Source organism: Cygnus atratus, chromosome 2 (assembly GCF_013377495.2).
Source record: "Cygnus atratus isolate AKBS03 ecotype Queensland, Australia chromosome 2, CAtr_DNAZoo_HiC_assembly, whole genome shotgun sequence".
Classification (NCBI taxonomy): Eukaryota; Metazoa; Chordata; class Aves; order Anseriformes; family Anatidae; genus Cygnus; species Cygnus atratus.
In genome coordinates, this window is record NC_066363.1 from 7001388 (window position 1) to 7027655 (window position 26268).

General features: G+C 45.6%; 1 protein-coding gene across 2 annotated transcripts in view; it reads right to left on the bottom strand.

Moving 5' to 3' along the window:
* The window catches only part of PRKAG2 (protein kinase AMP-activated non-catalytic subunit gamma 2), a 216917-nt gene that overhangs the window by 94473 nt on the left and 96176 nt on the right, over nt 1-26268 (bottom strand). The window contains exon 1 of one of the 2 annotated variants that reach the window (XM_035554357.1): nt 18864-18972. The exons of the other annotated variant lie outside the window; for it this stretch is intronic. Within the exon in view, the coding sequence (XP_035410250.1) occupies nt 18864-18969 (106 nt within the window). The 5' untranslated portion in view covers nt 18970-18972. Of the gene's footprint in view, nt 1-18863; nt 18973-26268 lie in introns of those variants that run through there. 2 annotated transcript variants of the gene reach the window in all.

Below are 26268 nucleotides of genomic sequence, written 5' to 3' on the forward strand. Positions count from 1 at the left end.
CTGTTCTGGCATCACTGCAGGGCTTTAGGAAGTTGACTGCAAGCACCTGGATGTGAATGTTTTTATCTGATCTATCCAAGATCATTCAGCAAAAGCTCTGATCAAAGAATAAAATCTAAAATCTTCATTTCCCCTCTCTCTTGTTCTAGGTGCTATATATATACATTAACACCCGGATCCGATACGGAAAGCCTTGTCACCTGAAACCCAGCAGCGTGCTTTCTTGAGCATCATTTTAACCCCTCTTGTAGGAAAACCCTGGGCAAACAACATGCTGACTGCAATGAAGAGCAAGTCTATACCACAACCGAGAGATGTGAAACTGCAACCATGCAGTCCCCAAGCCTGCCAGCACCTTGGGGTGTTTAGGCAGGTGTCTGAAGGCTCCCTGACACAGTGTTACCTGATTTAACTAAATTAAAACCTACTCTGTATAGCTGCTAGGCAGCTGTGTGTAATTACAGCATCAGAGCCAGGCACACCGACACAATCCATCAGATTTCCTCCACGTGGGCCGCCTAAGTGAATTAAAATGTGGCGGTCTCCTCTCCGTGTGTTTAGCAATGCATGCCCTCGCTGTGAAATTACAGATTATTCCACGTATGTGTTTGGTTATCTCAAACACAAAACACAGTCTCGTGTTCAAAGGGACACAGTTCCCTTCAAAATCCCATTCTGCCTGAATTTCTCTGCTTGCTCTTGCTCGCCCCTCTCCCTGCAGACACAACCACAAACCAGGACAGAGAAACTGGCTTTATCAGCTTGCTTCTTCTGGGCATCGAGCAGGACTTCTCTGCCTCTTTCTGAAATATAAACCTGCTGGGTTTCCCCTTTGCTCGTGTGGACTCAGAAAGAGCTTTAAAGTGGGGAAACCCCCCACAGAAATAACCTGAGAGATTTGAAACCACTACAGAACCAGAAGCAGCTTTGCTGTCCTGGTGTCTGAAGTCCAAGTTGCCCCTTTAATTGTGAAATACTCAAAAATCAGCATTCCCACCTGTCAAGGATGGGCTGGAGAGGAAATCCCAAAGGGTAGGTGGGCCTTCTTTTAAAGCTTTCCTTCCTAGACAAACGCCTCTGCCAGAGCGCAGCAGTGGCTGGTTGAGTGGGGATGGTCTTTATGGCAGCACCCAAAAGAGGACAAAAGGGTGTGAGCTCATCCTGGAGTTTGCAATTTGTTATCATTTCAAGGGAGGCCTCATTATTTTTCTGCCTTATCTTTCTCGCCGCCCCTAATTGCGCCATTTTTCCACTCCGGTGCTCAAAGTCTCTTCCTGAAACAAAGGAGCGAAACCCAAATGCAATATTAATAGCTGCTCCTGATGAGCTTTTAAGAGCTAGAAGGAAAGCTGGCTGAAATCCTGCCTGGCCTACGTGGAGACTGTCAGGTCCTCCTCGCGGCTTCCTTGGGGGACTGCTGGAGGAGGCTGCTGAGACACGCCACCACCACCACCACCACCAGCAGCAGCAGCAGCAGCATCGCAGCTTCTCAGTGCCCCCAGCAACTCCTCAGAGGCTTCATATCCCTTCCAGAGGCTGTGTGTGGGACTGTGGTTATTCATCCTGGGAAGACATCGGGCTCTCTGAGGCCTCCTGTGGAGCTCTGGGTGCCAGGGCTGTGGACATGGCACTGGCTGACCCCAGCCCTCTTCAGCAACAGCTCGAGCAGAGACATTCTCATAGCGCGACACACAGCAGTGTTTGGGTGAGCGCCTAGGACACCTAGATGCTTCAGTCTTTTCCAAATAATGAAATCTCTCACCTCCTCCTTCCATGATGAAGGTCTGAAGAGACATTCAGAGAAAAAGAGCCCAACAATAAGGGACCTGACTGCAAATCCACTGGGTGCAAATCTGTAATGGATGTACATTTATGCAATGGAGACCCTCCACATGCAAAATGTTTTGCACGTGAACTGTGAACACACAAGTCTGTCCCTCTGTTTGTCTCATGCCTCCAGTGGGTTTGCCTCTACCTTCTAACAGTTAGCAGCAGGGGCAGAAACACTCTTCATTCTCCCAGCTGCTGAGCCACACCGAGAAGTACCCGTTTGAGTAGCTATTTCCCTGCACAAGATGCATACACGCACACCCCAGGTGTGCCCAGGACAGATCACTGCTTTATGAATATGCACAGGCAGATACCAACAGCCTTGGGCTTGCACAAATTCCTAACGTGTTCAATGTTTGCTGAAAACATTTGCACAGAAATGAAAAGCTTCCTCTAAATTCAACTCTGGATACCCCCAGTGAAATTGCTGGAGCTATAGGACAGCTGGATTTAACTCTTCCACATATTTTCCTATGCTCTTTCAAGGTACTGAGCACCTGGGAGCAGACCAGCCACACGAACAGAAGCTCACTGTGGTTAATAGGACCAAGTGGGTCACAGCGTGTGGTGCTTTGCGAAGCTGAACCTGTAGAGTGCTGTTGGGAGATAAAACTAATCTGAATGAAATAAATGAACCAATGAAGATATTCTCTATTTAATTCAGTGGAAGTCATTATTTGAAACACTGTCATTTCATTTCCACAAACAACAAAGCCAAAACGATTGTCTATAAAAGAAAATAATTAAGAGGGAAGTAGTAAATTAGAAAAAAAAAAAATTATTACCAAAATACCACCACTAGTAAGTAAACCCCCATTCAGCAGAGAGTCAGTATTTGTCCCTCTATCCATCACTAAACTATTTAAACTGGAAAAATATGGAAAACCCTCTCCAGATGAAGGTGGCCACATGAAATGGGTGCTGTCTTCTCAAGCGACAAGCAGGGCAGGTGATTCACACGATGCAAGCACACACACCAAAAAGTAGATCAGCAATGCCACTGCAAGCAGGAGCATTTGTCCCACACAAATTACACTGTCCAGCACGAGCCAGCCAGCAAATATAGTCCCCTTCACCTGAGCAGAGAAGTGCAATTTGAAATAGCAGGTCTTAGGGTGACCCTTCTGCAAGGAAATGCAGTTTCAGTTCTGGTTTCAATCCCACTTTAGCCAAATTTCCTCATCTCTCTGTGGCTCAGGCTCACCATCTTCTTTAAAAAGTGTTATTTTTTATAAAGACTCTTTATAAAGAGCCTTTATTTTATTTGAAATAGATACTGAACATGGTATCGCTTTCCCTCTTTAAGCAGATCGTGGTAACTTATGGCAGATATAGAAAATGGATCATAAAGATTCCTTAGAACTGCTACAATAAAATTTCCATACTGAAATATCTAGGCAAAAATTGTTCTGGACAAGCAACACTAAGAATGATACAGGCTCATCCAAATAATTTTCTTCAACCAGTGCTTTTACAGAGACCAGTCCTGTGACAGTCCCCCAGGACACCCCCTTGTTACCCTCCCAACCTATGGAAAAATGTGGAAAAATGACTATTTTGTGCTCCTCGCCCTTGCTAGCAGAGGCTGTCTTCCTTGGCCAGAATTTCCTATATTCGACTTTTCCCTGTGAATGAGCAGAAAGAAAAGCTCCAAAGCTCCTGACCTCAGCAGCAGCACCCGTGGGGCTGAGCTGCGTCCTCCTGCCACAGCCCCAGCATCAAGAGCAACCCGCTGCCAGCAGAGCAGCGCAGCTTCAAAGCGCCTCTAATCGGAGTCAGAAACTCCTGCGTGTGAGTAGGAGTCAGCCAGGGTGAAATGCAAGCTAGCAGTGCACTGAAGACAACTCCGACCCAATAATTCCTCTTCCTGTAACAGCTAATTTTCCTGCACAGCCTCTCCTAGCGGCTTTTAAAATCGCAGCAGTCAGGTTTCTTTTGTCAAGTCTTCCCAGCAGGTTCAAACAAGGCCTGGAAAACTGAGAGCAAGGAGGGGAACAGCAAATCATCACATCACTTCCTTGCAAAATAATGCATTTTAATACAATTCAGCTATTTCATACTCGAATCCCTCAATGCCAGAGCAAACTCCCAGAGCTGGGACTTGTTACTGTCCCGGTGAGTTTGTCTTCTCATCTTTCTGTTTAACACGAAGGCATCTCCTCAGCATCTGTGATAAAGAATATTATTGCAAAGAACATAATCGGCTTCCCCTGCGTCTTCTTGTCCTGAAATGTTCCTTTTACTGCTAAATAATGGAAGAAATCCAAGATTTCCACGTGAGTTCCCGTTTCCAGTCTATCAGCGAATGCTCTGTTCTCATCCCTTAACTGCGTGCTCTTCAAACTGTCTCTTACCCTGCAGGTGGTTTTGCTCCCCTATTTCTGCTTCTTCCAGATGCCAGCTGAGCTCGGATGAACTCTGGCACCTGCCACGTGAGCACAGCGCTCAGGACGGTCCAAGTCAGGAATAAGTTTGGTCTGGGGGAGCAGGTGAGCTGGCACTTCTGCTATCTCTCGGTTATGTGAACCATAAAACGAGCAAAACTTCCGCCAGCTCGGTGTAGCTGATTAGCAGCTGTTGGGAGGAGAACTCTCTTAACCTATTGAGGAATATCATTTTAGAGATATGGATAATTATGCTCCGGGAACTGCTTAAAATTATCTACGCTGAGGAACAGTATTGATATGCTATGTCCCGCCTCAGCTGTGTGTCAGGACAGCTCTCATCACAAAAACCTTTACAGGCAGCAAGCTCTATGTTTCCATTCTCTCCTGTTTTTGCCTCATTTTCTTGCCAGCTCGCGAAGGGGCTCAGGGCATGGGTTGGGTCTGAGCAGGACCAAAGCAGGAGCTCCAGCTCACCTGCTGCTACCCCGGTTCTTCTCCTCCTGCCAGCACAGGTGCCATGCAGGGCTGTGATTAAATTCCGGATCAGATCTTGTTGAGCTTCTCCTGCTCATCACTTCTAACCTCGCTTTTATCTGCTCAGCACTTCCCACCTCCCGGGTGCATCATCAGCCTTTTGCTTTCAGTCTCTCATACCTTGACGATGTGATGCTAATCAGAATATGGGGAGATAAGAGTTAGGGAGGGTTTAGACAGAAAACCCTGAGGCTGGCCAGAGGAATAACCGGGTGACAGTTAGATTGCTTACTTAGGGAATCGATAACAATTTAGGACATTCGTGGCAGTGTGAGGATCACAAAGTGAGGCTCCTCCTCTTACTGGTTGCTCTCACAACATCTTGATGGGACTGATATGTTATCAGAATTTCACATATGGGAAAACAGGTTTTCTAATCCCAGCTGTAGTCTATGGGTAGACAACGGAGCCTACCTATACATCAGCAGTTTTCTCCACGGCACATACACGTCTGCATGCCCGTCTGTCCCTTCACCCCACACACCAAGTGAAGGCAGCGAAGCTGCCACCGCTGTACAGGAGCAGGTCTAGGCAGGCACCGAGGCACCACGCTACGAACTGCCACGCTGTCAGGAAGCACTGCTCTGACAGCCCTTTGCCCAGGGGTGGAACATATTTGGAAGGAAAAATAAAATAAAATAAAATAAAAGCCACTCATTTTCACGTACAAGGGTTTTCTCCTCGGCCAGAGGAATGCAAATGCCATGCAGCCTTTACATTGTCTCCAACAGTTTCGCTGATTATCACACCTCTAATTCCAGTTCACACAAGCCTCACAGCACTTTCTTATTATGGATGTGCTGCTGACATGTGCAAAGGCTGATTAGATAGCTAGACACAAGCCAAGGAAATAATAAATATGCAACGCCACTTTTCAGAGATTTATTTTACTATAGGCACTTGTGTGCACAGTTGAACCTGTGTTCAGAGTCTGATCTCTGCCCTTTCTGAGCAAAAATTTTTCCAGCTATTGAGTTAAATATTCCAGATAGATAAACCACATCATAGTATTTTTCAGGTTTATTATTCTTCCATCAGTTAGACAGGGAACTATTATTCACTGTCCTTATTGCAGCTCATGCAAAGCTGAAATCCTAATCCTATCAGTGGGACATGAAATGCCTCTGTGGCCATGTGCTTGTCCCACCTTGCAGGTGTACCTGTTCTTCATAGTCAGTACAGGAGAAAACTACATCATGAAGTCCAAGCACACCTTTTTTTTTTAGGTAAACAGCCACTTGGGTAGCTAAGAGAAGTCTTCTGGTTACATGCCGGAGTGGGCAGTCTACATATGTAAACAGGTGATGAAAAGTGTCCTGCTCCTGGAGCAAGCCCTACTGGTCAGCCCCCAGGCGGGCATCAGTGGTGACCTTGTCCTGTCTAATTGTGTCACTAAAACACTAAAAAGTGTCCTGTCACTTACTGGCCATGCCCAAAGGCACCTTTGTAATACAGAGGTGCAGACTGAGTCCAGGCTATGCGCTGCAGTAGATGACCAGGGGTTTCTACTGGATCAGCCTTGAAGAGGACTCCACAAAGCTAGAAAAGATGCAGAAAAGGCTGATAGGGTTGATCAATGGTACAGAGTAACATTTCAGATTAGGAAAGATGACTGAAGGGAAATGATAGGACAGAAGTCTGTTAAATGAGTGAGATAAAGACGACAAACAGGGAAGGAAGCATCAGATGAAAGAAGCAAAGCTCAAAACAAATGCAAGGGAATATTTCTGACACACCACGTTCTTAAATGGCAGAACACTGCAGATGCTAAAAGCTTGGTTTTGAAAAGTAATTGGACAAGATCACGGAAAAAAAATTCATCAAGGGCTCCAAAACACCAGTTTTAGCTCAGGAAGTAAGACACAAAGTTCTGGAGGCTGGGTGAGTATAATGGGAAACCACCTCATATTCTTGTCCTGCTCTCATACTCCTCCCTATACCTGTGTTACGAAAAGAGGCTGATCTGGAAGGATGTTTGGCCTCACCTGGTACATTCATTCTTGTGTTTGAACAGAAAATGGGTTTCAAAGCAGTAAAAACAATGACGTAGTCTCGCACCTAAGCAGAAGGTGCCTTTATTCCAGTCCCATCCTCACTACAAATATCATAAACCACTTTATTTTCTATAGCCTAAACTCCACCATTTGTAAGATGATACTAACGGGATCTACCTTTTAAAGACACTCCTAGATCTACACCTGAGCGAATAACAGAGTGACAAAGAGTTACCTGTGTTATTAACCAGACCTGTCTGTGAGGCAGCTGTGGGTCAGCATGTGCTGGTGCTCAAGTCCAAATAGTCAAGGGTCTGTGACAAAGCCTTAAAACAAGACATTAAAAGACGTCAGGCATTAGATTTCATTTTCAGAAGCACCAACTGGCGCTGAGTATTTAACAGATTTATGGTCAAATCCTCCTTTTTATGTTTATTTTGGAAGCCGGGGCAGGGGGCCTCGGGCTGCTGCTTTCAGCAGCGTGAAGGGTCAAGTCCAAGCCTGCGTGGCCTGTTTACAGTTACGAGGGGTTGCAACACCAGAGACAGGACCAAACCTGGTGGATGCCTGACTCCTATCAGGAAAGAAGCTGGGGAGGAAAATACGGGGTGGAATTGCACTGCCTGCGGTGCGGCGAGGACGAATCCAAGTCACCTTTCAGCACAACACCCAGATGCATGGATTAGCCATGTCAGCACAGCTTTAAAACTTGCCTGGGAAGCAAGGAAAATTAGGAACTCCATTACAGCTGGGAGGCTGATAGTTCCCTTTATAACAGCTACTACCTGAGTTAAAGTTTGCTCCTGCAGCATTATCCCGCACTGCAGGGGCTGCAGCAGAGCCTTGGTCACATCCATGTGGTCACCCAGGGCTGAGACAAGACCACGAAGCCACCCTCCAGCTCTTCAGCTGCAAGGAGACTTCTGGCTATTCCACATCCCCCCATGGAGGAAAAAACCTTGACTTCTTCCATCCCTTTCTTTTCTAGTTCAGGTTGACCTCCCCCTCCATGTGTGCAGCCTCCTGGGGCTCATTTTTCAGCCAGGAGCAAGCACAGTTCAGGGTCCTGACCCATCACCAGCTCCCTCCAATGCAGCAGAAGCACCTCATGAGCTCCCAGACAGTTTTGCAATTAAATTTTAAGGAGCACTGCTCACTCATGTATTTTGTAGCAGGCTTTAATTTCAGCTGGCGGCTCACTCCCATAACACGGGCATTTCTCCGTGAGTCTTCTCAGTTAGGATTAGTTTCATCAGTCTTGGGCATGGCAGGTTTCCTGTATTAGTCTCCACATCTCAAGCTTAGTTTATGCTGCTGGGATTTCTTGCAGGGAGCTTGGTGCTTTGTTTTGTGCTCTGTGTTGGAGCTTCCAGGGTTTATTTTGGGGAAATTTTGTAACGATTTACACTAAGCCCTTGTTTTACAGCCCTTCAGTTTTTAAGTTCAAATAGACTTCACATAGTCTCTAGGCTCCAGTTTTCCTATTGCCGCTGCCAGGAAGGATCTCCATAAAGTTTTAAAGAAGGACCTGGCTGATACGAAGGAAAACTCTGGTATCCTTTTAGGAAGGAAAGGAATAAAACCAAATCTGACAGCAACATCAACAAATGTCTACAGGAGTCTTGGCAAGCTATGGATGCACAAGACCAGAAAGAATTGTGTACAGTGAGCACGGTTCGTTTGCTCTCATCTTCTTACCAGCAGCTGAGTATCAGCAGCCAGACGTGCGCTGAGACAGCTCCCTGTCCCCAGACAGCAGTGACAACTGGGCTAGGTCTGCGGGCTCTGCGTCACTGGACTTTTTCAAAGAATGATTTACGCTGTTCAGAAGATTTACATTTCTGTTTTCACACCTCCTGTTTGGGGATTTCTAATGACTTTGCAGCTCAGTTCCTTCATAGCCCCAAAACTGATTAAAAAGAGCACCCAGTGAAGTTGTTTAGAATATGGGTCAGATCTCCAGGTGGTGTAAAAGCAGCAGATCTCCAAAAAATGTAAGAAGAACTAATCCTACTTTTTTTTCCTGGCAGTAATATGCTTTAAGCTTGAAAAGAATGGTGGGAACAGAGGGCTGGTGCTCTCGCTGCTCTGCCCAGGCTTTCTCCTGAGATGCTGCATGCTACCACAGGAGACTGCTTGTCTTAGTTCTAGGAAGATGAACCGAAAATAAAAATTACAATTTATAATATCAGAAAGATAATGCTCACGATACAGAGGGCAGGACAGTTAGGTACCTTCACATCTCAGTGTCAGCCATGCCTGCAAACTGTCAGCCCAAAAAGGTCATTAAAACAATCTGCCCTTTTATCAAGCGCAAACTCTGATTGTGCTGAACACACAGTGCTAATTCCAGCCATCTCTGACAGCTCGATTAACCCTTTTCTGAGTGTCATACACACCGTGGGTCATACATGAGCTGTCTTCGCGCAGATTTAGTTCTTTTCCCATCAAAGGTGCTTTCAGTGAGCTCTGCAGCCTTTCAGCTGCGGAACTGGCTTTTAATCTTGTTGCTTCTTTGCTTTCACAGCTACCACCCTATCTTCCCAAGGACTTATTCTGTCCCCTTCAGAGCTAAGCACTAGCTACGTTTGCAGAAAAAGTAATACCAAGCATCATTCACACTTCCCATAGTACAGAGGACTCTGTCCCGATCTGGTACCAAAACTCGCAGCTTCCATCAACTTCAACGTGAGGCAGCAGCAGCTTCGCCAGCAGCATTCGGTGTTTTCCAGGGCTGGGTCCCTCACAGACTCCTGCAGATACTGCTAACGTGTTCACAACTGAGCAGGGGCTTTGATAACCTCATTATATTCAAGCACATGAGGCTAACAGGTGTGCCAGAGCTGCAGATCTCCTTACTTGGAAGACGAGATCCTTCATATGTCTGAGCAACCCAAGCAGCATCCCACACGGTTTTTGGCAGCCCTGTGTGCTCAGTGGCAACTGCGAACTCTTCCCTCCGATAAAAAGCAACGTGTGCCCTTTGCTAAAGCTTCAAACCCACTGACACTGTGGAGTGTCAGGACTGAAGAGACTCCCCTCGAATATTTGTTTTGCGTGATAGATTATTTATAAGAGGTTTCAAATGCTCCATCCTTCAGTCAATAGTTGACTGCATAGCTTCCGCTCTCACTGCCCCTTTTGATTTCCTCGGGTTTTCTTTCCCCGAGATCAAGGTGATCTATTTTTAGGGTGGTTAAGCGAGGAGTTGCTATAGTGACAGATTGCTGATACAAACCAAGCCCCGCTGCAGATCCTCGGGCTGGCAAAGGACGGGTGCCACCCAGAGGGGGGCAGTGGCTCGGGGTGCCCAGGCAATGCTCAGCTCGGGGCTGAGTTAACGGCAGTCCTGGACTCTCAAGGCCATGCTTAATTTATACGAACTGGCCAGAAAGCAGCCTTTAACGCTTGGGTGCCTTTTGTATGGAACACAGATCTTGCTGCCTTTGTTGGCCCAAGAAATTACTTGGTGTTGGGCTTCACAGTGGTCTTCTTCTGCTGGTACAAATCAGCCGTACAAGTGTCCCAAGATGCCTCTACCCGAGGATTCAATCTGTTCTTGAAAATTTACGAAAATGAGAGCAATTGTACATTGACACTGAGAACCGGGGGGGAACAGATGCACAGTCAGGATATTTGCAACTTCAGAACCAAGCAGCTGAGCAACTCCACCAAATCACAGAAATCATAGAATCACAGAACCTTTAAGGTTGGATAAGCCCTCCAAGATCAACTGGTCCAACCCTCCCCCTACCACCAATGTCACCCACTAAACCATGTCCCTAAGCACCATGTCCAACCTTTCCTTGAACACCCCCAGGGACAGTGACACCACCACCTCCTTGGGCAACCCGTCCCAATGCCTGACTGCTCCTTCTGAGAAGAAATGGCTCCTCATTTCCAACCTGAATGTTAGTTGGGAAGGACCTCTGGAGCCCTCTACTCCAATCTCCCCTTAAAACAGGTCTGTCATCAACCAAGACCAGGTCAGCCATGGCTTTGTCTAGCTGAGTCTTGAAAACCTCCAAGGATGGAGGAGAGCCTGCAGTTACTCCGCCGGTGCTGCACCACCCTCTTGAGGGAGTTCTTGCTAACATCGAGCCTGACTCTTTAACTCCTTTAACCATCTGCCCCTACTAAGAAGAGCTTAGCTCTATCACCTTTTAAACTCCGCTTCCAGCAGTTGCAGGCCGCTATTAGATTGCCCTGTAGTCTTCTCTCTGCAGGACAAAAAAATGCCCACTGTCCTCAACCTGTCCTCATAGGTTATGTGCCCTAGGTCCCAGAACACCTTGGCAGTCCTCCTGGGAAACCCTCTCTTGTTTCTGAGCATTGTTGTGACTGGGGGACCAGAAACTCGACACATGGTTCCAGCTGAGACCCAACCAGACCCAGGTAGCGGGGGGACAACAACTTCCTTTGACTGGATTGCTCCGTTCCTCCCTATGTAGCCCAGTATGTGCTTCGCACTACTTGTGACTAGGTGAACAGCACATTTGGGGATCACTTTCCACACAATATCCACCACAACTGTGTCCTTCTCTCTGGGAGTCAGTCACCAGTGCCCAGCATGCACTTCTGCATGGGTTCATCTCACCGCAGGAGGTGAGGGCTTGGAGCTTCCTCTCGGGCTTTTTCTTGGCCTAGTTCATGGGCTTTTTCTTGGCGCAGTCCCCAAACTTCCTATGATCCCAGAACTGAAGCTCTCTTGCACAGGGTATTGACTACCCGCAGTGTCACATCTTCCACAGATCAGCTGACAGTACACCACGCCTCATCATCCAGGTTGTCCACGAACATCATCAGTCCCCATCCTGATCCCTGGGTGCTGGCCACACCTAAATGCAGCTGTTTCCCTTGGGAAAGGTCAACACTTTTCCAGTTCCTCACCCTTTCATATCAGTCCTCCTATCAAGGAGCCCCGCACAATCCTTGCCTCTGAACATCTGAATTTTGATGTCACTATGGCAGGAAGAACCTTTCCTCTGCAAAGGCTTTATCTGCCTCATTTCTCTGATTGTTTCCACCTCATTTCTCCCTTATCTGTATTTCTTAAATTGGTTTCTTTCCCTATTCTTGTTTATTATCTCTAAAAGGCTATGCAATAATTTTGAAAAGAGTTTTAATTTTGTGTAGAGTAAACAAAATTATATAAAAGCACTGAAATGGAACTGAACTATGCTATGTCACAGAAATCCTATAGGCTCTGCTCCTGTAGATTAGTTCTTCTTTTATTCATTGTGGATGTCTCTTAGCTCCTCAGCAGCCTGTGCAGACATCTCCACTGACGTTCTCTGAAGGAAATGCCACACCATGTACTCTCTACTCTGAAATGTGCCCCATTACACTGAGTGGATGTCGGAGGACAGATGTCTCTGAGGTCTGGAGATCTGGAAAAAACAGAAGCTTTGCTCCCACCAGTGTCTATCCAACACATGGGAGGCTCAAAGTCTACTGCACCCAGGACCCCAGGAGATGCGGGCATGCCCCAAGCAGGGGATGTGGGCATCTCCCAAGCACTTCCACAAAGCTGAAGCCTGCAGCATTTGCTACACCTCCCTCCCGCTGAGCCACGACTGTGTGACGCCAGCAGAAAGCAGCGGAGACGTCACACTTTATCTGCTCCTCCCCAGCAGCACTGCCAGGCGAGGCATGACTTGTCCTGGGAGTCCTCTACACGCTCGTGTAGTTCTTGTATGGACTAAAATAAAGCCGGGGGGCAGATGGGCAGGATCTGTTAAACAATCCGGTTACTGTAACTCTGAGAGCTTCAAAAAGCCCCTTGTTACCCCGCTGAGAACACAGCCTGGGGAAGCAGCTGTTTTCTGATGCCTGGAAAAAAACTCCAAAGAAACAACAGGATGTTCTTAATTAATATCAGCTAATCCTATAATCCCTCCTCGAGCAACTTTGCCCTAACTTTATCATAGGAAGAACAGAAAAAGGACAGGCTAAGATGGGAACTGCTTTGTGTAAGTGTGCTGGGCTGTGTCCTTAAACCAACCGGACTGCATGACCTTTCCAGCACGGTGAATTCAAGCCTCCGTACCAAGCCTGCCAGCTGCATAATGACAGCTCCCAGAGCAGTGCTTCACTCTCAAGACCTAAGCCTTCACCTTTTCGCACGAGTCCGTAATGACAAAAAAAACAGCTCAAACAATTTCGAGGCGTTGAATCACCCTGCTCAGAGCACTCCTGAGTCCTTGAACCGCTTTTAGGTTGGACAAGAATAAAGGTGAAAGTAGAAAACAGCTGAATCCTAGTAATTCCTGGGATCTGCTGATCCAATAAACCTGACAAACAAATTGCCTTAACAACATCTTTTAAATTGCACTCTTGGGCAATTCACTGAAACTTTGAGCAAGGAGTCAATAGTACAAAACATTGATTTCTAATTAAACAGAAGCACCCCCCTACCTAAATGCTACTGTCGAGTGGAAATTCAGGCTGCAAAAACAGATCTGTGCTTGAAATTTGCTTTTAAAGCCTGGCAACAGCACTTGTAGCATAGATGCAAGGAAATATAAATAAATTGTGGTCTAGCTGAGCACAATGCAATCAAATAGAAGTCAGTCTCGGATAACAGCTTCTCACACAGTTATTCTTCAGAAAGTCAGAGCCCTTGAATAGTACAAGTAAAATAGAGAGGAGACAAAAGAAGAGCACCATAGTACTCCCAACTGGGGCAGTAAGGGTGAGAGTGCAATTTTGGTCACATGTGGAAATCAGTAATTGCAGTGATTTTGGGGATGTAAATTGTGATCCTCCAGTGTTCAGCATGAAATCACTCCAGGATGCATTCATTAAAGTGAGATGTCATATATGCAAGTCTTATCTGTGTTATTTTCTTTTCACATAAAAAATAGATCAGATAAATTATTATATTACAAGGTAACCGAGATAGCTTTCCGGTCTTATATACATATAGATATTGTTTGCTTTCAGAAACAGGCTATGTCTGCATCTGCTTCCACTCACAGTCACTATCAGTTTTCCATCTCGCTTTCTCCTTTTCCACCTCAGCAAATCACCTTTCCTCTCATGTTTGCATTTCACAGCTCTACCTAGATTTAATCTCAGCATTTGCTTTTCATGTCTCTCCTTCAGGAAAAAACATTCATCCTGCTGTTTCAAACGATGCCATTTGAATAGCAGATTTAAAGTATAATTAAGAAGCAAAAAATGGAAGTATCTATGCTGCTGCTGCATCTGTGTTTGAGGGACAAACCCCTGCACCAACGAGGACCATAGCCACATGGACTCCCAGAACAAGAGCTCTCTCTGCCGCAAAGATGCATGTTTTCTAAAACAGCCTGCCCAAAGGGAGGCCAATCCTGCTGCTCTCACCCATGGACACACTGCTGACAGCAGCATGTCAATGCTGAGCAATTCTCACATTTATAGGAATGTAAGTATTTTGGACCAAACTAGCAACACAGACCAGCAATCTGTAAATTGGTGCCTCATGGGAGCTTGCTGTATTTTCAGGTCTGTAACCTTCCATTCAAAGAAAAATAACTTAATTTCTGAAAATGAATTACTTGGAGAAGTTGCATTCTCAGACAACTCATTGTGAGGCCGAGCCTGCATCTCCTTTAAGAGGAAGGATGCTGCCCAGCTCCATGCCAGCTGGGGCACCGCACTGCTTGCTGCTCCTCCAATTCAGTTTCCACCAAAACAGAAGAGATTTTCTGGCTTTATTACTGTCCTAATTTACCAATACCTGATTGAAAATACCTTGCTGATTTTACTGCTTCACCAGAACAGTCTTTTTCCCCATATTATGAATGTTTGAAAGCAGAGTGTTTATAGAAAGCAGCTGCACAGGTACTATATGAAGGCAGAAAATGGTTAAAAAATAAAAATAAAAAAAAATGCTTCAGACATTTCACCATGCTTCTTGTCACTGCTTTTCTGCTTCCTGAAAACCAACCACTGCAATTTCACGGCTTCCAGGTCTCAGAGCTCTCTGCAGTACAAGATTAATCAGTACTGATCAGCCAGGGCTACATATTTTCTAAAATCACTGCCAGCTCAACAGAGCATGAAAACCAGTAGAGAAAACCATTAACAAACCAAAGTGGTCTCAGTTTTTCATGCCCGATCTCTGCTACTGACAGCTTTAGCTGCCTTTATGGAGCAACAGGAATTTGGTTTTGGTTTTGTTGGTGGTGGGTTTTTTTTGTTGGTGTTTGTTTGTTTGTTTTCAGTGCTTTTATGACAGCTGCTGGATGGGCAGCAACCCCTTCATGCCCATTTGTTCCTCCAGAATTTTTTTCGTGTTTTCTGTCCCTGCTCTCAGTACAATGATCTGCACCCTGGCTTGTGCCAATAAATGGTGCTGTGAGCCACACAGAAACATCGCTTAGGTTTCCACTTGCACTTGGAAATCCTATGAGCATGTAGACCCTTCTCCAAGCTGACCCCATCATCGGTCACATTAAATACAGGTGGCACAGAGTGGACTCAAAGTGGCACCAAGCCTCAAGTCACACCAGGCCTCAAGTCACACCAGGCCTCAAGTCACACCAGGCCTCAAGTCACACCAGGCCTCAAGTCACACCAGGTGAGGTTTAGATTCCACATTAGGAAGAATTTATTGATGGAAAGGGTGGTTAGGCACTAGAACAGGCTGCCCAGGAAGGTGGTGCAGTCCCCATCTCTGGAGGCATTAAAAGACGTGTGGACGTGGCACTGGGGGACGTGGTTTGGTGTCAGGACTCAATAGGTCAGGTTGATGGCTGGACTTGATGATCTTTTTTCTAACCTAGTTGATTATATGATTTCTGACCAAGAAGGGAAGGCATTTCCACACCGGCTGAGCCCCAGAGCCGCTAAAGCTGTCCTAAAACACAGCATCTCCTGGTGACTCAGGGATGTGCCCCTGCCCTTCACACCAAAACAGACAGGTTCATGTAATGGGGGTGCTGAAGCATGTTTGCACTTGTGTGTACAGGGTCTGAGTCCAATTTCAGCAGGGAAACTCCTAATTTAGCCCTAATTTGGACCTAAATGATACCAGGCCAACCAAGTTGTAAGGAAGGAGTCTTTGGGTGCTGATTCAACTCCACTGAGACACATCCAGAGAGAAGCAAGGAGCAGGCTGGGCAGCTTCTGGGCAGCTCAGTGAGGCCAAAAGTCTCCAAATGGAGCAGTTTGAGGCAAAACACCTGGGCAGGTGGCAGCTCCAGGGCTCACTGCTGCTGACTGTGCATCAGAGAGGTTTCTGCGCTGGGTGCTTGTGGCTCCAGCAGGGAAGAAACACTTTTAACACCACACCTTTTGCATGTGTTATTCGACCCTTCACAGAATGGGTAGTGTCCTTTGAAGGGCAGAGCAATTAGCCTCACCGGGGCCAGAAAATTGTCCCCATCAGAAATGCCATGTGCCTATCCATTACAACAAGCCACACTGTAGCAGGAGCCATTGGCTCTCCTGCCCAGACAATAGCGATTGCAATGGGGAGAAGGGAACTCTGCCAAGGGATTCAGAAGTCACATAAATTTAGGGTGATCCCCAACTTCAGCCCTGCCAAAATCATATCCTTTTCCTGCTGTTCAGTGGAGTGAGGATGGGATGGTGAGGTCTCCCCACTGGCTGCTCCACTCCAAGAGCAAATCTCAGGGAGCTCTGCTTTCATCCCACTGCTCTCCCTGCTCTCCATCACACCTGGTGTTCCCTCACACATTTTTCCTTTACCCCTCTATGTTCTCTCTGTCAAGTAAAATCAGAAATCCCAGATTCAGTTAGTCCAGGTATCAGAGCATCCCTTTCTAAGGCATCAGGGGACTTTTTCCTCTTTGTACCATTTCCACCCCTTTTCTAGAAAGGATGGGAGCCCATTCAGCAGCAGACACATGCCTGGCATCAACTCTAGCAGTCCAAAATGCTCCCTGAGGTCACACCTGCACCATCGGGCTGGGAAAGCACATGCTGGTTTGCCACCATGCACTTCTCATCCACGTTGAGAGCTGGCAGCTAAGAGGAAGGCACCCGTGCATGACAGCACCTGATGAGCCCCCACGTCTGCCTGTTGCAGATGCTCCAACACGCAGATAATGCTGATCATAAAACCTTCACAGTGCCTTTTGTCCCTCTGAGAGCTGCTCAGAAAGTGTTTAGCAAAGCATAACAGCAACAAGGTACAGACTAAACTTAGTAAATAATGCAAAGCTTTTGTTGTGATATTTTCCTGCAAATATTTAAGGCTGTTTAGAGCAAAAAAGCATTTGCAAGCGTTAGCCTGTTTCCCAAAAGGAATCCAGGCTCCGTTGGGATGGCAGAGGCAATCCAAGCAGCAACGGATCCAGGGGAGGCAGGAACACAGACATCTCTGATTGTTTTTTCCCCACTCTTGTGGCTTGGTGGCTCTAAATTCATGATGACCATGGATGCAGGGAATTGACCTGGCCATGCTTTATAAGAACAGCAGATGAAAATAGTGTAGAGCAAATACTGTGCAGTGAATTGTGCCTAAAGCTGCCGGCATACCACCAGAGTGGGCTACACTCTGGATTTATGGCGAAAACTACCTATGAGAGCTAGTCAGGATGCTAGTTAGCTGCTGGATTATAAACTATGCACCAAGGAACACAAACACAGTCTGGCATTTTTGGCATTACACTTTCAACCAGTTTGTTTATAACTGCCACAAACATCACAGGTTCACATAGCCAGAACTCTTGGGGCAGGATGAATTATTTTCTCCATGGAGGATGATAAGCAGAGGGTTTAGAACTAGACTCCGAGGAAGCAGACTTGCAACCACACCTGTTGCTACCTGCAGTGAATCCTTTTGCAGATGCTAACTATTCCCATCTGACTGATGAAACCAAAAGAAGAGGGTCAGCTAGTGGCTCAAAGTGCCATTAATCACTCAGTCAACAAATAGCACACATGCTACTGCCCAGGTGGGAATTTAGGAGTTTTCATCAGAACTTTGGGAATAATTTTGTGGATCTGGGCAATCTGTAAGCCAGATCTACCCCTCTTCCTGCATAGAGGCTGTTACCTGTCTTTGTGCATCTCACCAACACCGTGACATTCCAAGGACCTGGGTCGTATCTCACTCACAGCAACTTGACCTTACTTGCTCTCCAGCAGAAACCCTCAGACTGTTTTAGGGCAATGCAGAACAAGCCTCGGTAACTTAGATTTAAAAACACTTAATTGTAAAAAATAGGAAAAAAGAGAAGCATTTCCTAGGAGGATGTTTTAAAAACATCACAATTGGCCACTAAATAAATTCCAAAACATTATATAATAGAAAAACAAGCTCTCTGGATTGGCAGTCACCTATCCATCAATAGCAGCTTTTCATCACCACATCTGTGTGCACCTCTCTGCACCCTCCATATGGTCCAACACAACTCATACCTTCCTCATCCCTCTGGATTTAATACAGTGACTCTTGACCAATAAACCACATAAAAAAAAGCCTTGCAGACCCGTTGTACGAGTCAGCCTCTCTAACCTCTGCGTGATCTGGCTGACTCAGTGTAACATCATTTTTAAACCCCTTGATCACAGGACACAATCCCTCAGCAGAAATCATGGCCTTTGGGCAACCACACACACAACTCAGCCCCTGCGCTGTAGTTTCACTCAGTGACTAGGAAAAGTTTTTGATTAACAGAAGAAGGTCCCTAAGTGCACCTCAGATGCAACTATACCACAGCCTGCAGGAACAGAAAGATGGGTTTTTAAGTGAATTACTTATCAGACCAATATGCAATTTTATTCTACTTAAAATTCATCTTTCAATATACAATTTTAGCCCCTAACTTAGCATTTAGTTGCTCTTTTTATATGAAAATAACATTAGTCTGAAATATACAGTCAACACACCCTTTTGAATGGATTTCATAGAGTTTACCGTGAGGTTTACTGTAATATCACTCCTTTTCTAAAGCTTATTTCTGTGTGCTACAAGCGTCAGCTCAGATGTTCACCCCTGGTGCAAAGTAACATATAACTAATCCCGATACAACAACTGCACAATTCAGTCAGTGGAATTAGGAAGCACGAAATTGTTGCTCGATTACCCGACACCCCACGCTGCCCTCTCCCAAAGACTGGCATCTCTGCCTTCTGGACGGGTCGCGCCGCCGGGCCCTACCTAAGAGGCCACGAGGATCGGACCGGCGCCTCTCCAAGGTTTTGCACTGCTCCTTTCTCTTCTTGCTCCCTCTAAAACTCCCAAAACGCTTCATGAGCTGCAGCATGCGCCCACGCAGCAGCAGCTGTCGGTCATGCCCAATATCGAAGAAAAAACTCACAGCTCTGATCCAAAGGCAGAGCGAGGGGCAGGGAAAGGTGTCCCCTGTACCCAATGCCCACGTGCGAGAAAATAAAACTCCAGGAAGACCGTGTGGTTACAAAAAAAAAGGACAGCTTTCTGGAAATTCAGCCTCAAGGTGCTTGGTTGTAGTCTTGGTGGAGGGAGGCTCCCCAGCAGGATGGCAGAACCTGCAGGCGAGGTGCTTCCAGCCTTAATCCCAGCGCACAGGAGCTGCCTGCGAGCTGCTGCGGATACCGGGAGAGGCTCAAAGTCTGCCCAGCCTGCAGCTGGTGGCTGTCAGAAGCCTCAGAGAGTGAAACAACATTTCCCAGCAGATCAGCTCATGCGGAAAGGGTCAGCGAGCGCCTGCTAAGCTCCCCCGTTTAGAAAACACTAACTGCGCAAAGGCACCACAAGCCCTCTTGAAGGGAATTGTCATGTGCAGCTTGGCATGATGACTCTTTAAAAAGGCTGTAAAAGGAAACCACCCCTATACAGACAATTCCTGGCACTGGGCGGCCCGGGCACACACACACCGTGACATGACATCACCCAACTATTTTGATTCATGTGCGCGAGGTCTTCACAGGGACAGCCCGACCCAGCTGCCTATCGATGAGCTCAGAAGCGCCCGGCCCTCTGTGACTAATGACTAACAGCTTAATGGGAACGAGTGGCTGCCAGTTCATAAAAAGAAGGCTGATACTTTCTGGAAACCATAGCCGGAGCTATGGGCTGGACATTCTCCAGTGACATGCCCTCCCTGTGCTATGCATATCCATATGCTCTGCATAGATTGCCTTGGTCAAAGCTGCTGTTTGCAAACACAGGACGGCTGTTTGCAACACAACTGAAATCTGCTTTGTAGTCTTTTCCATCAGGCAAGCATTCACAAGGCTGTTGCTCACCCCTACAGACAGGGGTGTATTACAGTAGGCTCTGAGTCTGTAAGGTTGGAGCTGTTTATTTTAGGAAAGGGTTGAGCAGCGTGGGCTAGATCTTGAGCAGGTGGAAAGGGGCGCAGGCACAACCCAAGGCATGGTCAAACTATCACAGCCAACCTTCCTACGATTGCAGAAAATGTTCTGTTAAATAAAAAGCTTTACCTTGAAGACACAGAGTGCCAGTCTTTCCTCTGGATATCACCAGAACTTAAGGCTCAGATCTTTCTAAAACCAACCCCTCGTCTTGTAATCTAGAGAAATGAGAATCTTATCTTTTTAATTCCTAGGAAGAATTAAAGGTTATACCACATTTTAGTTCTCCAAAGAAGCATAGATTTTTCTTTGTGCTCATGATTGCTCATGGGACTTAATGTCATTAGAAAGGAAAAGAAAAAAATGGCCATGAATAATGGAGAAAATACCTTTATCAGCACAGATTTCTTGTGAGCTTTGGTCTCCCAGAAAGATCATTGTCACCAAGGCATCAATGCAAGCATGTCCCAGGACTTCAGGGACCCAGAGTGAAGGTGCAGAGGTGACAGCAGAGCCCTCTGGCATCCTCAGCTACCAGGGACTTCCCTCAGTCTACCCTATGGAGAACACAGAAGAAGCCTATACAGAGGGCACCTTTGTCCTTCCACCTATCAAACAAAAGAATAAATGAAATTAACAAGACATCATCTTGCAGACTCAGCTCTCATAATAGCCACATAAGGAGCTAAAATTTAAGTTTTTTTTTCCCAGCATTTCCCCTCCTGACTTGTCTCCTACTTCCTTTCACCCCTACCTTCATGGCGCTAGCCACATTTCAGGTCTGCATGTGAAGTGCTTTACACCAGGTAACAAACTTTGGTATAAAAAAGCCTAACATACCAGTGCTTTATCAAAACCTTTTTCCAGCTGCTCGCTTGGGGCTCACTGCTCACCCAGTGCAAAGAGGAAGCAGGGGGAGCAATGAGAGGTGGTTCGGGATTGGGAGGAGAAAGTGTTGGTGCTACCTCAATTTTTTTATTATTTTTTTCTTTGCATAATTGTAACAAGTGTCAAGCTCTTCCCACCCTGTCTGGCCTTGTGTGACCATCACATTTACTTCTGCAAGCATGATTTTCGCTGTCCCTTCCCTTCATTCTGCCCCACTGGTGGCACCACGAGTGGGTCTGCAGCCCTAGTGGGGCAAGCTCTGGCTGTCCCCATGGGCACGTGTCATGGGCCAGCTCTCAACCCACTTCCACGAGAGTTATGACCTTCATAAGCCTTTTCTGTTTGAGAAACAGTTCCCCAATGGCAAAACTGATTATTCCTTGCTGCGATTTAAGCCCACTGCTTCTTGTGTTATTCACTGTGCGTACGGAGAACAGATTGTTCCCTTCTGCTCTGGAGCAGCCCTCTACATATTTGAAGACAGTTATCAAGTCCTCTTTCCAGTCTTTACTTAGCCAAAAACACAAGCAATGCTGCCCACAACACCGAAGCAATCTGGACCTCAAGTTTCCCCTCCTTTGAAAAACATTCCTCCTCCTCCAGTGGCCAAAGGACTGCTGAGAAGAGCTTAATGTCATCAGAAACCAAAAAATGTAAATCCCTTTTTAATGGGATAAAAATTGGTATTGCTTCAGCACAGAAACAACCCCCATTTTAGTAGAGGCCAACGATAAATAGTAACTGGTGACCTCTTCATGCAGGGCCGTTGCACCAGGAGGGCTCATTCCCCCTAATTGGGGAAAGCAGCAAGGCCCTCATGTTTCTGCACAGAGCTACCAGAAAATGAAACAATAGTGTTTAACAACCGAATTTCACAGTAATTTGTTAAAAAAGCACTAAGTGTTTTGAGTATGATCATTTTGTCTCCCACAGCTAATGGTCTAACAGATCCTACCATATTTACACCAGATACTACATCCTCTTAATGACTCTGGTGGAAGGATCTTATAAAACTAATAATAAAAAGCTGGGCTTCAAAGAGCTCCTTTGGGGCCATCTACATTCTGGAGACTGAAAACACAAATTCCTTCCAAACAACCATGAAGTTGACTCTTGTCAAGCTACTTAAAAGCTCCCAAATTAGTTATAGTACATCATGTTTCTTTAATGTAGAAGAATTACACTGTCCCTTTCCACTTACACTGTTCCGCTGTTCCTCTAAGCTCTACCTCGATGGCCCAGTGTCAGGTCTACAAGAGAGCCCAAAAAAAGGCTCTGCAGCTAAAAAAGACCCCACTTCTGCAAAACTCCCTTACACCAAGGTTTGTCTTGGCCCCATCAACCACCTGTGTTCCCAACCTGTCCTGCAACACCCTCCCCTGCTCAACCCAGCCCTCCATCCCCTTAAACCAGCTGTATTCTTTTTAAAAGAGAGGCTGCAGCACGCAAACTAGAGAGACAAGCCTTCCACTATTTTTCCCTTTGATGCATGAGGCCACATAAGGAGAGGAGTCTCATGGCAGTAGCTGCCTGCAATCCAAACCAAGAAAGCCCCGTCCATGGCCTCTTCTTGATGCTCCTTGCTTTCCAGTTCCTCTTGTCTGAGGAGAAAAGCACCTTGTGTATCCCATCACCCCATCAGCAATTTAACATGACTCTTCAGGCACAAACATAGCAAAATATTCCCACCTCTGAATGCTATGCAAAGATTTTTTCAATGAGGTAGAACTGGGGTTTGTTAAGATTTGGTCTCCTGCCCTGATGGGAAATATGGAAAATGGCATTTCAGGAACTGAGTGCAAGCAGCACGGGCTGTCTGACCACCTCTCAGAGTTTGAGACATGACCTGATTCATCCATCTCATAGAGGTGTAAATTCTGTGCTGTGGTGAAAATTCTTGGAGAGCTCATGTTTGGAACCATTTCCACGCCTGCCTTTTTAATAGAGATTTAACCAGATATACAAATGCAGCAGCAGAGCGCAGGGCAGGTAGGGGGAACGGTGAGTTTTATTGGGTATTCCCTGCATGAAAATGAAAAGAAAGCAATGTTTTCCTCCTCCAGATTTAAGATCTTCTTTGGTTTAAAATGGGAAGGCTAAAAAGAATATGTGACAATTAAAGCTTCATCTGGCTGCAGACTGCAAATCAACAAACCCAAGTATTTCACTTTCCTTGATGCTAAAACTTAGCATGTTCAGAAATTCTGTCACTGCTCATAGAAATCAAAGAAAGGTCAGATCCACCCTTAGAAGAGCAAAACATGATTCACATTTGCATTTTTACATGTATCACATTTCTCTACATTGTTCTCCTTAAAAATTTCCCTAAACTCGAATTTTTCTAAATTTCTCTTCTCAATTCTACACGCAGATGTTCTCAGAATTACAATTTCCTATTATTGCCACCGGTACCAGGACGTGTAACAAGTCTCATAAGACCAGACTGGTTTTAACTTCAACTGTATTTCATATAAAGAGCAATTTTGGAAAGTATTTCAAAATAACATACAGAGAAATGTGTAAAAGAGATCTCTGCTATTAAAAAGAAAAAAAAGAGCTCAAAATTAAAAGTGATGCAATGCACAATAATAAAGAGTATGTTTGCCGAACAACATTTGCACACCAGTTGGACAGACCATACAAGCCTGCATTTTCAAAGGGAAATACAAACTACCACTTTCTACATCTGGTCCAAGTCCAGCTCACACCCCATAAAAGAATTGCAAGTTTATGACTCCAAGCTGGGCTCAATTACTTTCCATAATCATAACCAAGTGTTTCACTGTAATGAGTTTTTGTCTTTATCCCCTTTTTTAATAATACTTCATGCTGCTTTCACTGTAAATTAAGAAAGATTTCAATCTCTGAAGCTGTCAAGCTGGCACTAAATTGGTTTTGAAAAATCTGAAAGTTAAATTTTACTTATTTTTAGAATTCCCCCAGGTGCACTCTGGGTTCCCCAGATCACTTGGTAAATTACTTATAAATTACATCCTGGCGTCTTGGTTGTGTTTTTCTATCCTACCTTTCCAGAGCTTATAATATGAACCAGCAGGAGTAGGAGTAATGGTGATAGCAGTGTTGGCATAGTGGTGATTTCTGGATTTCTAGTAAGGCTTAGAGCACCTACCCCAAAAGACCAATGATTTAGGACTGATGAATATGATAATTTTATCATTTCCCCCCATCCTACTAATAAACCGTGGGGCATATGTCTGCAGCACTCCCTTTCTTGGCAATTTCAGTTTGCAATGTGAAAAATGGAGCTGTTCTTATACATGCTACAATCTGGCTGTGCTCAAAACAGCAAAACTGTATTTGACCCAGTAATTACAGGATGTCTGGTGTGACAAATGCAGCTCCTAAAATTTAGTAAGTTCTCAGCTAAAGGAAAATATCTCAGCAGTAACTTCTGCAATAAAATAGTAGAGACAATGAAGTTCTTCAGAAATATTTTTCCACTCGTGCTTTTCTCATCTCTTCTTGCTTCTCTTCCTCCTTGCTTTGATCAAGTCTTTCAACCATGTCCACCCACAAAGCCTTGAGACGGAGGTAGGATTCACTGGAACTCACATATCCCCTTTTTGTCCTCTTCTTCTTCTTTTCTCTTTTCCAGTTCCTCACTGCTTGTGCAGGACAGAGCAGACTGAGTGGTGTTAAAGTTGTACCGGGCATTGTGGGGCTGAACAAAACATCCCCTTCAGTTTAAACGCCAAAAAAGCTCTTTCAGCCAGCACTGAATAGGCTGCAAACTGAATGACAGCAAATGAATAGAGGCAGAAATGACTTCAAGAAACTCCTACATTAGGGGTGGCCTGCACCCGGAGAGTGAAATCCATATCAATATCCCATAATGAACACCCCAAAACACAGGAGGCTAAAAATCACAGCACCACAACTCCACAGAAACATAGTCCTCCACTGATTTTACCTTAGGAGACATCCTCAGACATCAGCCTTACACTAACCCAGCCAGCATCCCTTCCCTGTACAGGCACAACTCCTACATTTGCAATTCATGAGCTAGTAAGAACATTACCAATAAAACAGCTTCACACACATTTACTGCAGTTTAAACATTTGTGCTGGCACAGTTATCATAAAATACAGCTCTCGGTGACAAACATGCACAAGTGAAGCAATGCCCTCATCCTAAAATGTAGACAGGGAGTTGAGATTTCAAAGTCATTTCAAGTTCTCTATCCCTTTGCTCCCCACAAAAAGCAGCTGAATCTGACAGCAGAAGCCAAGAAATTTACTTACACATAAAATAAGATGACAAATAGACTCTTTTCCTGGCTTGGCATTATTATTATCTGCTATTTTAGGTTGAAAATAATCTTCAGTGTTCCCTAACAATAAAAAATGCAAACAGTGCAACTTTGGGGTTGACAGTCATCCCACAAATGATCCCCTCCTCTGCCACAGTGGATACAAGAGACTATATATATTATACACATAAAATTAGAGACAGTGACAAGCATCCTATTAGACATGTGGAACAACACAGACAACACTGACTAAAGAGAAAACTGAACCACACCTTGAAAAGCAAAATGCTTAGCTAGAAGCTAACACTGGAGAAGCCTTCCTTGTTCCTGGCTCCAGCAACATCACTGACGATGCTCCAGTTTTTCAGTGATGGAAGAGGGGTCTCATTGTGTTCAGCTGCACGAGAGCAGCCAATTCCAGAGGGACAAACCTTTCCCCTTGAGCTCCCAACCTCCAGTCTCCAAAGGGCGAAGGAATTTCCAGACGCTGCCTCTCCTGCCCTTGGCTGCTGCAGTGATGGGTGAGAACCTGAGGACCATGCTCAAATTACTACAGATGGCCTCTAATGTGGTGTTTATACAGAACGAACATTTTCCATTCGCTATTAACAACCCAATTTTGTTGACAGTGAAAGCAGAGTCTTGTAGCTGTAGACCAGAGATGATTTGAATTACTCTCTGAACTCAAACTCTGTAGACCGGAGATGATCCAAATTATTCACTGAACTCAAACGCTACGCTCACAAAATCCCAATGACAAACCTAGGTACCTACAGGAGGAACTTTGCCTACTTATTGTATAGCTACCGACTGCATATTTACATGAACCACCGAGGACATCACGCTGGCCTAGATCCCAATCCTGTGAACTAAACACAGGCGTGATGCCAAAAGGGGAAATTCCGAACAGATCATCCAGCCCTGTGCTGTCATTACAAAGGGGGACTGCTCCAGCCAGGGGATTACAGCAGAAAGGCAGGAATCCACCATGTGCAGGCATGGGCTGCACTGAAATCCACCCCTTGTGTGGCATCTTTGCAGTGCAGCCAGCTCCCCCAGTCTGCTTGTTCAAGCCACCCCTAACAAATACAGCAGATCTTCACTTGC